Below are 14,672 nucleotides of genomic sequence, written 5' to 3'. Positions count from 1 at the left end.
GAGTTTCCTTTTTGGCTGTCTGTCAATATTTTCCCCATTCACCACAACAACCGGTAAATATATGAAATAATATGTACGGAGAAAAATGTACATTGTTTTTGTTTCTTCCTATTTATTATTGTAAATGAATTGCAAGCAAATAATAACTTCTGATCAGGTTTGCAAAAGTAAAATTTTCAATTTTTCATTTGTTATTCCAACGATAGACTTCCTTAAAGGATAGTGGTGTTTAATATGTATCATCCGCAATAGAAGTAACAATATAACATGCGCATTTAGTCGTTTGTTGGTCAGTTGTGTGCGTCGTAAATGGAAAAGGCAACCGCCTCCAGGTAAGTTTATGTTAAAGACCGCGAAACAAATTTGCCGACGCTTACGATGTAACGATAAGCGCCTAGCATCCATATACAAGCAACTGGTAATCATTACTTACCTGTTACAAACGCATTTCCACGACAATCTTGTATATTCTCTCCGGATATCTCATTAATAAGCAATAGCATTGTGAGTATGCGTGACATTGTATGGATATTACCTAAGCTGTGGCTGTGGGGCGAGCGGTTGATAACGGATGATAAAACTCTTTAGTTTAGTGTGTGTCTGTGTGCTTGTTCGTGTTCGCATAGTGCAAAAAACTGCACTGTTTTACACAATGCGTAGCTTTTATTAATATTTCTTAAATTGCTAATCTACGTATAGAAAGTAAAATATAGACCCGCCAAATTTGAATATAAATGGGTAACCCCTCATAAAGGGAGAACTTTCTCTTAAATATCGCCTACTTTAACAAACTATTTCTTCTTTCTCTATATGTACAAAGTCTCTACTAATTGAACTTTACGGCAAACTTAACGGATTTTCGAGATTTCAAAAAGCCAATCACGTCCATTGCTGTACATATACCTCCCTCAGTTCTTTCCAGTGTTCTCTACACTGGGCCTGTATCAAGAAACACTTCTTTTTATATAAAAATCTTCTAAAATTTTTAATAAAAACTAATACTTCACACAAATAAATTCCTTTATTTTTAATGGTTCAAAGCATGTATAACAGTTGATTGTCTCAATAACTAGTCCGTCACCACCAGGCCATCGATGGTTCTTCATTTCCTGCTCTTCTTCTGACACTGTAATGCGAAAAAGTACTTCAGATTCCTGATTTATGAGAGTCCTTACTCGTGTCAGGAAATTGTCTTGTAGTCTTTGGTTGGTATGGAGGTCTTTATAAAACTCTCTACTTATTTTCAGAATGTTCTGTTGTATGTTGTTGCCTTTCCGCCTTTTTCTCTAAGCTTATACGTGTGTCAATTTGAAAAGTTGCCACCCCCTATAATTTGGTCCCTATAGAAAATCTAAAAATATGCAAAAACACGTCAAATTTATTTGTGAGGGGGACATTTTGTAGAGCGGTTTTCAACTAAATTACATCAACCCTATAGCGGGGGCGGACACAACCCCCAAAATCTTTAATGGAAAGTTGAGTGATACCTTCTTTTTGAAGGTCATTAAATTACCTTTTCAAAAATACCACATGCCTTATATTTCTTTTCAGTACTTTTGGAAAAATCTTGGACTCAATACTCTAAAAAATTTTGGAGTTCTGAACTCTATACTTAATATCTTTACGGTTTTACTTCATTTTTCCAAAAATACTTCAAAAAAATACTCTAAATACTTCAACACCCCAAAAAAAATTCAATTTGGAGTTCAATACTCCAAAAAAAATTTTGGAGTTCTGAACTCGATATTTAATTATTAAAATTAATTATAAAAAAATTAAAATTACTGAAAAGAAATATAATGTATGTGGTATTTTTGAAAATGTAATCGAACGACCTTTAAAATGAGGTATCACTCAACCCCCCTTTCCATTAAAGATTTTGGGGGTTGTGTCCGCCCTCGCTAGAGGGTTAGTGTATTAGTTGAAAATTGGTCTATAAAATGTCCCCCTCACAAATAAATTTGACGTGTTTTTGTATATTTTTAGATTTTCTATAGGGACCAAATTATAGGGGTGGCAACTTTTTAAATTGACATCCTATATATATTTTATACTTTGTTTGAGTTCACTTTTCATTATCTTTTAACCTTTGTTCTCTTCTACTGTTTGAGTATCTTATTATATATTTTTTTGTTTCTGTTGAAATTCTTTTCAAGGAAGAAAGCCAATCAGACAATATTTCACCGTTTTCTATATTCTTCTTTGTTTCCCTTTTCTTTATCGCTTAGTTTTCGTCGTATTTCCATTAGAACTTTTGTATCTTTTTTAATATTTTCCCTTTTGGTGTCATTTTTCTTGCAAAATTTGAGTTGTACGTTATTAACTGAGTCTGTTATTAATTTATTGTCATCGTCGATATTTAGAAGTTTGGGATTACTACTTTTTAAAATTTAGGCTATATCTTATTTATGATTCTAGCTGCTTTGGTGGATTTCAAGCTATGCGTTTGCAACTGTTTATAATCTGTGTTTTTTCCTTTCTGTAGGTTCATCATTACTCTTGCTCTTACTGGTCTGTGATTGTTTACTATTGATAGTTTATTGAGGACAGTTACATCGCAAAACAAGCCGGTGGGAAGAGGAAGGAAGGAATCACTTCATTTGGATGACGATAAAATAAGATTTGAGAGAAATAGGATGGAGAAGACAGGCTCGAGTGGAAAAGATGGAAAGATGATTTGAGGCGGTTCAAGGCCCACGAAGAGCTTTAAGGTCATAATATGATGAAATTCAATAGTTTTCTACCTTACGTGAATATGAACCTATGAACCAAAAGTCAAGACTCCAGGACATCCCGTTCAAAAGTTGTCTACAGACGATAGAACAGACGGATACATATATGCACAATTTCAATAAGAACCTCTTGGATGTCTCACAACCAAGACTTAATAATTTAACATGAAGAGAAGTATCCATTCTCAAATGCGGTCTCGAGGTAAGGAAGTACAAAACTTAAAGAAGTACCACAAAATATATATATATTAATAAAATGGTCATATAAGGACGCGTTTCGGCTCTTCACGAGCCATCATCAGCTTAAAAATACAGGAGCAAAGACAAAACTGACCTACAATGTAAAAAGGAAATTTTAAGCATGTAGTGATAACGCTCACCTCAGTAAAGGAACTTACCAGACCAGGAAGGAGGAAGAATCTACTAGTTTACATTTTTATGGTTCTATAGACCATTATTAAAGTTTTTATTTTTTATATGTTGTATTAACATTTAGTTAATTTAAATGTAAATTTTTTTTTAATTCTTTAAGACTTCCACGTTGGGAGGAACCATCTTGCGAACAGATCAGGTGTAGGGAACTTTCCGGTGAAAAGTCAAATTACTGACATGTAGTACTCTGTAGTAGTAGTAGTGATGACCGATGACATGTAGTACTCTAGGATGAATTTGTCGTTAGGTGGTAAACTTTGTAACTAGAAGACCCCACAGACTAGGAAAAGAAAAAAGAAGAAGATTAAACGTCAAATTTAATTTGTAAGGTGAATGAACCGAAGGAAGATAAATATGAGAATATTAAATGTGAAGGGGATTAAAACGACGAGGAAATGTCTGAAAACAATGATAAATAGCAATAACCGTTATTTGCTATATGCATGTATAATAACGGTTATTGCTATTCATCATTGTTTTTAGACATTTCCTCGTCGTTTTAATCCCCTTCACATTTAATATTTTCATATTTATCTTTCCTCGGTTCATTCACCTTACAAATTAAATTTGACGTTTAATCTTCTTCTTTTTTCTTTTCCTAGTCTGTGGGGTTTTCTAGTTACAAAGTTTACCACCTAACGACAAATTCATCTTAGAGTACTACATGTCATCGGTCATCACTGACAGTAATTTGACATTGCACCGGAAAGTTCCTTACACCTGATCTGTTCGCAAGATGGTTCCTCCCAACGTAGAAGTCTTAAAGAATTTAAAAAAAAATTTACATTCAAATTAACTAAATGTTAATACAACATATAAAAAATAAAAACTTAAATAATGAAGTCTATAGAATCAGAAAAATGTAAACTAGTAGATTCTTCCTCCTTCCTGGTCTGGTAAGTTCCTTACTGAGGTGGGCGTTATCACCACATGCTTAAAATTTCCATTTTACATTTTAGGTCAGTTTTGTCTTTGCTCCTGTATTTTTAAGCTGATGATGGCTTGTGAAGAGCCGAAACGCGTCCTTATATGACCAATTTATTAATATATAGATTTTGTGGTACTTCCTTGAGTTTTGTACTTCCTTACTTAATAATTTGTGACAATTGACATGCAACTTACAACTTAAGTTGAAACTTTTCTCCATTTAAAATGATATATTTGTCTAAATCCTCTTTATAGGAGTTTTCACTAAAAAACTTATCGTTTTGTAATACATTGATTACATATACTTTTACATCTAACAGTTTCAAAATGAAAAAACGAGCAGCTCAATAAGCCAGTTTCTTTGTTTAGTTCCAAAATTGCCAATAAATATTTGTTTCTCTTTGAAATTCTTCGGGACACGTCCAAATAGAAACGTCATTTCGATTCTTTTGATGTGGAAAACGCGCGATTAGACTTCGAGCAGAGATGGCGGCATAGCACCAGCAATTGGAGCTGTCATCGGTATTGGTCAGTAGCAGCCTGCAGCAGCCTTATCAGCAAACACACAAATTGAATATATTTCGTATGTTTTCATTGAACTTCAACTGGCTAACGATCGTTGCCACGCTATCGCCTTCAAACACCGACATTCATTTATAATAGTGCGCTGCGATATCAAATAACCCTCACATTTTCCCATTTTCAATACCACTGTAATACATAAAAGCCTGTTTTATATTTATTCTGATGATATTTATTTATGCATATATATTCGAGCGGAGCGGAGGTGCGAGCCATTTTCGATAATCAAAGGACAATGCGGACAAATATTGCACGTTTCAATACAAAAAGTCTCCAACAAAATGAAAAATTAAAACTAAAATAGGAAACAAGTTTAGAAGATAATGTACTAGCACCTAGCACCTAGGTAGAAAAAAAGGAAACTTTAGAAACTATTAAGAGGATATAATACTAAATGCTAAATAGAAACAGCTAAACTTTCTCAATACTTGCGACAAACAGAAAGAGCCAAGTAATATCCTATAACACTAAATATATGGTTCTTTTCATGAGCATTTTTCAGTGCGTCACAGTTTTTCGATTTCTCTCTAACGCATTAAATTGTATGTGACAGAAAAAAACGCACGTCGCTGATTACATTTCGTCGGTGACATTTATAACATTTAATCTACTTGTCAATAGATGGCGCTAATAATATAATATTAAATAATATTATATTATTTTATATAAAAAAAAAATTTAATCTGTACAATTTATAAGACTAGACAAATCAAAGAAAATACCATTTTATAAATGCAATAAACGCAATTGATTTGTTTTCATACCAAATTGCAAATAAAATGTGACAACTGTCAGATTTAACTAAAATGTCATGTTAGAATAAATGTCATAAATGTGTATTTATCACGGAATAACCTTTTTTTCTATCATTTGTGACGCACTGAAAAAGGCTCATGAAAGGAACCATAGTCCAAGTAGTCAAGGCGGGAGTAGTCAAGGAAAGCAGACAATAATGGACATTTTCCATTTATATATACCTACGGGTGTCCTATAGCCCCTGCCGCATCCCGCATTTCGATCTCCATCTTTTTCGGTCGGTCCATTCCTCCTCATTTATCTATCTCTCATTATTCCTCTGATTCTTTCTCTCCATTGGAGAATTTTCCATAGGTATCTATATTTTTGCTGGAATCACTCCAGAATGTACCTTGTATCAATTATCACGATATGCTCCAGTCGCAAATATTGTGCTTACTTTTTTATAACAAAATCTGAAGAAAAAAAACTACGAAACTATAGGGTGATTAATTAGTAGGGTAAAGCTCAATAGCTCCGCTATAGTAATAGATTTCACATCACAAAATTATCATCCGCTTTGAGTTTCACATCACAAAATTATAATTGGTTAGAATGTTACAGGGTGTTCGATAACACGGTGGCAGACCTAATTTATGTTTTTTTTTGATGGAACACCCTATATTTTATTTTATATTCGAAATCTTGTTAACTTCTCCATCACAAAAATATAAAGGTTTGTAATGTTATACAGGGTATTTACAAAGTTATAACCAATTTTGTATGAAAATCGTAACAAGTTTAACTCCCTGTATAAATAAAAATAAGCACAACAGCAATGGTTTATTAATACCATTTTTTTTTATTTATTGTCAAAATTTTTAAAAATTATTAATATTGCTAATTTTCTTTATATCAAATACAGAGTCAAAACGCAAGTACCTACATTATTTTTTCAGTAATGTAAATGGAACACCCTGTATTTTATATCACTATTGAAAAGTAACATTAACGTACTTTAATTTTTATATAACATTCCCTATGCCCAAATTTATTAGTTTTCGAGATATTTTCATTTTTCAGAGCAAATTGTTTTGTTTAAATTTATCTAAATTTTAAGTAAGCCATGACTGAACTGACAATTGAAGATTACCGATTATCAATCCGGTAAACAATGTAACACTGTAGCAAATAAAGAAATAAAAATAATTTATTAGTAATACATTTTACAAACAAAAACACAACCACTACATGCAACATTTTTTAAACAATTAAAAACTACTTTTTTATGTAAATGTAACAAAGAAAGAAAGAAAATTAGTAATAAATTTTACAAAAAACACACAAACACAAAATACAATATTTTGTGAAGACAGTTAAACACTACTTTTGTATGTAAATGTAGCAATGTAACAAATAAAGAACGAAACATAATTTATCAGTAATACATTTTGCAAAAAAACATGTTTGAAAAAATTAGAAGCTACTTTTTAACTACTACTCCTTACTCTACGGAGCATTTGTAAATTAACACATCGAAATACACTTTGTATTCTATTTTTCATCTCATCCCTTGTTGTTGGAGGTATTTTATAAACTTCATTATTAAAATCAGTCCAGTTTATTAAATTCTGGTGATTTGGGTGGCCAAGCTACTGGTCCATTGAAAAATGAAAATATCTCGAAAACTAATAAATTTAGACATAGAGAATGTAATCTAAAAATTAAAGTACGGTAATGGTACTTTTCAATAGTGATATAAAATACAGGGTGTTCCATTTAAAATTACTGAGAAAATAATGTACTTGCGTTTTGACTCACCCTTTATTTGATAGAAAATTAGCAATATCGACCATTCTTGAAAATTTTGTTAAATTACGTTAAAAAATATGGCATTAATAAACCATTGTTGTTTTACTTATTTTTATTTATACAGGGAGTTGAACTTGTTACGATTTTCATATAAAATTGATTATAACTTTGTAAATACCCTGTACAACATAACAAACCTTTATATATTTGTGATGAAGAAGTTAACAGGATTTCGAATTTAAAATAAAATATAGGGTGTTCCATTTAAAAAAAACATAAGTTTGGTCTGCCACTGTGTTATCGAACACCCTGTAACATTCTAACTAATTTTGTAATGTGAAGCTCAAAGGTGGTTAAAATTTTTGTTAATAACTTTTATTGCTATCTATTACTATAGCGGAGCTATTGACCTTTACCCTACTAATCAATCACCCTGTATATTATCGATCGCTATGTCAAATAAATACATTATTTTAAATGCGAGAATTCACGAATATAAATACCAGGGAGCGAGGGTCGGAGCGAGGATACAATCCTTTGGTCTCCGTAGTGAGCACACCGTAAGGGAGAGCAGACCTGAAAAACTAGTCCAAAAGAGTTCTTTGCATATTTTATCTATTTGATGTAAACACCGTTAAATCTTTGGTTGTCCACTATCGGTATTCATGCTGAAAACCTTGTTAAGAATCATACACACGAGAGTAACGAGATTTACATAAATTTGAAACAAGTTTAAATGGTATCGGACAAGGGGAGTCCTTCAGTCCACTATTTTTGTCTATACACCATGAATAGGGAACTTGCATAAATTTTTAAATTCGAAACAAATGTTATAAATCACAACAGAACATAATTTAAAACATGTATCAAAGATAAAAAAAAGTTTTGTTTGTCTTTCGTTTGGCCCCTAAAGACGATTAAAAATTCAAATTAAAACAGGTGGTCCAAAACGCATAGTGACGTCATATAGTTGTGCATGTACATTCTGCACCAACAAAGTAAACAAAATTGTATATAATTTTAAATTAGACACTATAAACGTCAGTAGAAAATACAGTTATGTAACGTCACAAGCGTTTTTGATCGTTTGAACTATTTTACATTGGCTAATGGTTCTTCTAAACCAAGGCCAGAAAACAGAAAAAAATATATAGATTTTAAATTATCTTCTCTAAGTTATTGAGGTTTTACCGCGTGAAAGTTTGGAAATATTATTTTTAAAGGAAACTGAATAATATTACGTAATAAAAAAATGTGTAAGTTCCCTCATAGGTTTGGCATTCGTTTTGACACTGACACTAAGTTTTATAAATATATTTGATAATTTATAATAAATAATAAATATTTTATTGGGGTTTTGAATGCTTGTACTTGTACAGAATGGCACTAAAAATACTTATAAAGTTTTTCTTTATTTTCCATATTAATCGTTCTCTTTTTTCCTTCAAAAACTGTAAACTCCAATCCCAACAAACTGGTATATTTTTTATATTATTACAATGACATACGATAAAGAAATGTCATTACAATATAAATATTTTCCCATATTTCGCGACGATGCTGTGGCCAAATACCCAAGTAGGTGGAGGCCAATAAACTAAAGAAGAAGAAGAAGAATATACTTACATATAACCCTCCCACATCACTGATATAACCATATAAAAAACTAATGTAAAACTATGTGACGTCACGGGCCGTCTGAACTACTTTAAAATAAAGAAGCCTTTAAATTTGTATTTCTAAGTTATTATGAGTTTTTGAAGCGGGAAATTTTGGAAATCTCATTTTTATACAAAACTGAACATTATTATGTAATAAAAAAAAATGTGCAAGTTCCCCATTATACAATAAAAAAGAATGTGTGTGTAATTTGTACGCACGTAAGAAGTTATACTTCTATTATAATATGATTCCAACGAAATTAATATGTACTTTAAACAGTTTATTTATATTTTATTTAAATATTAAACTAATTTTAATACTTACTACTTTCCAAAAAATTTTATTAAAACAATACCAAAAATTAAAAAAATAAAAGAATAAAACACACACAAACACATTGAAAAATTCCACAAAGAAATGATTTCTGAAAAAAAATTATATAACAAATATACTTACAATCATAAAATGTATAAAAAAATAAATAAATAAATAAAAAAATTAAAACTTGCATTGGGATTCGAACCCGCGTTTATCCGGGTGCTTAGGATTTGAATTCGAAGCCTCTACTCATTTAGCCACTTACACGTACCTGTCATGTGCGAAGATAGGCCAACTGAACGTTTTACTGTTTGACAGTTCTAAATTTAATCAAATTAGTTTGATTTTTGTGGAATTACAACAAAACATAGAGTAAGAAAACAATATATTAAATGAAAATTGGTAGAAATTTTGTTGGTATTCAATTCATGTAAATCAAAGCATTACCTACTAGATAGGTACATACATTTTCCAAATAGGTAAGTACCTATGTAATTTTTTATTACAATGCTGAAACATTTACAATAATTACGTACCTGTTGCTTTTAAAAACTATTTAAAAAGTCACTACAATTATAAACTTGCTTTTTCTCTGTCCTTACAACAATAAAAACTAATATACACAACATTTGTTTACCCATAACCGACATATTGAACAATTGTTGACAGGTCATTGTAATTACCCAATCAGAGCTCGTATAACGTTTGAGCTGCGCTCAGGACCAAGACTTTTGATGAATTCGCGCACATATAAATTTACACCCAACGCGCCTAAAGAAGTATAACTTCAAAATAGTATATTAAGTATGGAGAACGGTAAGGGTTTTATACCGATCGAAGACAATTGTTTGGAGGAGGAGCGGAGCGACGACTCCAATTATTGTCTGAGATCGGTTACCCTTAACGTTCGACATGCTTATAACTTTTCTTGCACGATTGATACCATTATAAATTATAAAATTAAACATTTTCGTCATATTGACTAGTTTCATTCATTTTATCAAGATAGATACTTTGGTTGTTAGGTAGTAACTAGGGTGCATAACAACAATGGAGAATTGAGTTTTTATTTAGTTGTCAATAATTTTAAGTACAATTTTGATTATTATAAATTAAAATATGAGCGAAAGTGAATTTGAAGAAATTGAACGGGCTTGGGAAGAAGGGTGTTTCGCAATTATTAACGAAAAATCCAAAATCCGTTATCAAAATACCTACCAAAGTTTTAAAAAATGGTGCGAAGGCAAGAATTTAAGAATCGAAGAAAAGACTCTATTGCTTATTTCGTTCAAAGACATATGCAGTTGAAAGCTCCTGAAAGCCTCTGGGCAGAATATTCAATGATTAAATCCACCGTTTTTCTTTATGATGGCATTGATATTTCCAAGTTTTCAACTTTGATCGCGTATTTGAAGAGAAAAAATGTTGGCTATAGGCCTAAGAAGTTTCAATATTAATAAATAATTCGTTAGTTTTCTTTATTCTTTCAAAAAATAAATTAAAATTAAGAGATTTTTTAACTCGACGGTAAGTGAATTACTTACCGTCGAGTTGGAGTACTTACCGTCGAGTTGGATTACTTACCGTCGAGTTGCTAGTAAATGTCATCTACCGACGTAAAATCTGTCACGGTAAACAGCCAAAAATAATCAATCGTGCAAAAATAAATTTAATTTATGGATAATAATTGTTCCCTCATTCCTCCACCTAACATAATACAAAGTAGGTACCTACATATCTTTAACCAAGCCGCTACATCATGATCAACCTACTGTTTCTTTTAAATATTTCATAAATATTTAACACGTTGTATAAATAACATCAACCCTTTTTACGAGAAGATATCGTCCATCTGTGCGCATAGACACAAGCATTCCATCATCAGAGGATGGTTGCTGCCTGTTTTTTACTGATTAACATATTGTTTTTATTCGGATTTCATTTTTATCGCCCTAATTTATCTCGGAATTGTTCGGAACTGTTGGACTAATCGACGCAAGATAAAAACGACGGGCAACAAAAATTTTTCGGTGACGCTGGGCTGAACTATGATGGCGTAACAAAACTCACCTTTTTCAGTATCGGGCTCTTCCAGTGGCGGTTTATCGTGTGAATCGCCTGTAACAAACAGTAAATATTAACATAATCGTGTAACACATCAAAGAGGAAAATTAAATATGATAAAAATTGAGTAGAATGAATAAGTTAGTCATTTAAATGTACCCAGCAACTCCTTCAACATATTGACAGATAACATACATTGATTTTTATAGCTTAACCAATCTTTAAAAAATTAGTAAAGCGGCTGAACCAGATGTAACTTATACAGAATTCCTGAACCTCATAAACGAAGAAGACTTAAAACTCTTTGCCAAACTATTTAACACAATTTACAACAGTGTATATACAGATACAGCAGTTTTTCAACCAAGAGGAATTGATGTGTGGCAAGAGCGTGAGCTAAACAAAGTTTGTTTAGACTAAGTTTTCAATCTAATAGCACATAAAGCAACACCAAACAATGCTACTCTACATCCTACCAGACTGCAAACAATGGGAATCTTCACTGGTAACACCTCCGAGGCTTCTACAATTTGCAAACCATAACGGATGCTGAGACTAAGGAAGATGAGGGAATTTTACAATTTATAATTCATGTCTTATATGCTCAGCACGGTAAAGTTCCAACGAGAATGGTTCCCTTCGTACTCCAATCAGAGTAAACATGAAAATCAAAAATGAATAAGCATTTTCAATTTCGTTGCAACACGAAACTACAGCCGCATCATTATTCCAGTCTAATCAGAGAGTACAACAAGCACTCGTTGGAACTTTACCGCACTGAGCAGATGGGACGTGAATTATAAATTGTAAAATTCCCTCATCTTCCCTAGTCTCAGCATCCGTTATGGCTTGCAAATTGTAGAAGCCTCGGAGATGTTACCAGAGAAGGTTCCCATTGTTTTCAGTCTGGTAGGATGTAGAGTAGCATTATGTTGTTTTATATGCCATTGAATTGAAAACTTAGTCTTTTGCTAGCAGTTGCCGCTAGGGCATCCCTGCCATTTTTGTTGGTTGCAATCCGTGACTGCACGTCGGGGTTTGTCCTAGTTGGGTCAGAGAGAGCACCATATGTGCCTCCTGATGAGAGACTAATCAGTTTCGAAACCGGTAGAGGTGCTTATTGCACTCTCTGATTAGACTGGAATAATGATGCGGCTGTAGTTTCGTGTTGCAACGAAACTGAAAATGGTTATTCATTTTTGATTTTCATGTTTACTCTGATTGGAGTACGAAGGGAACCATTCTCGTTGGAACTTTACCGTGCTGAGCAGATGGGACGTGAATTATAAATTGTAAAATTCCCTCATCTTCCTTAGTCTCAGCATCCGTTATGGCTTGCAAATTGTAGAAGCCTCGGAGGTGTTACCAGAGGAGGTTCCCATTGTTTTCAGTCTGGTAGGATGTAGAGTAGCATTGTTTGGTGTTGCTTTATGTGCTATTAGATTGAAAACTTAGTCTAAGCAAAATTTGTTTAGCTCACGCTTTTGCCACACATCAATTCCTCTTGGTTAATTATTAATAAAGTAATTGATGGAATCGTTTAAAAAACAAGAGTCACATGACTACTTTATTTAAGTTTAATTGGGGCAATATTAATTTTCATTCTACAATAAATCGTAGTAGATTTAAATATTATTTTACACTCATTTATCCGACTAATATTTTAGAAGGAATGATGTAACAAAAATATAGCAACACTGTTTAAATGTCAGATTCGCTACACCAACATGCGTATATTGTGTCTCACTCGTATTCAAACAATTAAGTGTTATCTTTGTTCCACATACTGAATGGCCTATAGAGTAGTTGAAAAATTGCTGTATCTGTATAATATACTGTCTGCACTTGTTGGTTATCTGAGATGGAATGTGAGAGCGATATTTGATCCTAAAGCCACATGACAAATATTTCAAAATATGACCGGTTAAAGGACGTATTTAAAATATCTGCCAATACTACCTTTACATAATAAAATCAATTTATCAAATTGTAATGTAATATATTGGAGGGATCCTCGATATCGGTCTTGTTATTGATACACTTTTGATCTTTCTTCATTATCTCCAATTATCTCCAATATACATCTTTTGTTTGTTTTGGTAGTTCTGTTCTTCTTCTAAAATCTGTACATTTTCAAAGTCAAAAGCATGGATATTTTCTATAGAATGTTTGGCTAAGGCCGTAGTGTTTTATTTATTGTGCGCAACAACCTTTCTATGTTGATATTGGTGTGTTTGCCCAATATAAGTTGAATTGTAGTCTTTACAATTTACTTTAGAAACAACATCCGACTGCTAATCTTTAGTAACATTGGCTTTAAATTTTGAAAAATATTTTCTGGATGTTGTAGATGATTTATATCAAACATTGATGTCATATTTTGCCAATATTTTCAACATTTGTTCGGAGAATCCATGAATGTCTGGTAGGGATATGTAGTGTTTGTTTGAGTTGATGATATTACTATTAACATTGCCAGGTATAGTTTGGGTTTGATTTAGATTGGTATTGGAATTGAATTAATTTTTGATAATGTAACTTCTTTTTTTAATTCGACGGTTGTAAAATTCTGTTGGAGAATTATTGTTTTCTAAAATATCTTTTAGATCCAATTTTTTTCAGATTTTTTGATTGGTATTATGGACTAGATAGCCTAATTGTTCTGTCTGTAAGACTAAACACAGCAATTTTGTATGAATTGTATATGAATTAAATATGAATTGAACAGATCAGTTGTATAAATATGCAATATATATTCAAATAGATTGCCTGCAACACTATCTTCGGTGTCACCCGATCGATGTGCCACTTCTCACAAACAAGATGATGAAAAATTAACAAAAGATCGTTAATTAAAGCTTAATGGATACCAGTTATGGTCTCCTCTATGAATATTGTTAATGATTTGCTCTACTTTATGTTTACTTCAATCGTATTAGACGGATGTACATTCTTTATATTTAATACAGTATCTAAAGTAATAATTGATTAATTCGATCGTTATTGGATGGAAATTCATTTTATCTAACAATAAACCAATGAAAACTTTTGTTTTCAATACTTCCACAAATTATTATAAGTTAATGTCACTTCAGCTGTTTCGGCAGAGTGCATTTCTCAAGTGATGTATTTTACCATGTGTCTGTACTTTAAAGTTTGTAACTGAATAGGTTGAGGAGTAGGGAACTGTTTGTCTCGAATTGGTCATTCAGAAATGTATCCGTATTTTTTAATCTATGATTTCCATAGATTCTAATAAAGATACCTTAAGGCCTTTATTTTGGATATGAAGAATTTGAAACTGTTCATTAAAAGAATAATTATGATCTAGATTCTAGATTCTAAAAGGTGAAGTGCGTCCGTAGAATCTGTTTTTATTATTGAAAGCTCTTTTTTGTTATGCCATGC

The 14,672-nt window shown here is 32.0% G+C and overlaps 1 protein-coding gene across 1 annotated transcript in view; it reads right to left on the bottom strand.

Moving 5' to 3' along the window:
- The window catches only part of LOC114343226 (zinc finger protein ush), a 512,519-nt gene that overhangs the window by 290,034 nt on the left and 207,813 nt on the right, over positions 1-14,672 (bottom strand). Inside the window, exon 2 of the mRNA XM_028295666.2 lies at positions 11,271-11,318. Coding sequence (XP_028151467.2) covers positions 11,271-11,318 — 48 coding nt within the window. The remainder of the gene's footprint in view (positions 1-11,270; positions 11,319-14,672) is intronic.

This window comes from Diabrotica virgifera, chromosome 1 (genome assembly GCF_917563875.1).
Source record: "Diabrotica virgifera virgifera chromosome 1, PGI_DIABVI_V3a".
Lineage (NCBI taxonomy): Eukaryota > Metazoa > Arthropoda > Insecta > Coleoptera > Chrysomelidae > Diabrotica > Diabrotica virgifera.
Note: the sequence above shows the minus strand (reverse complement) of the source record. Positions and strands in the feature narration are given on the sequence as shown.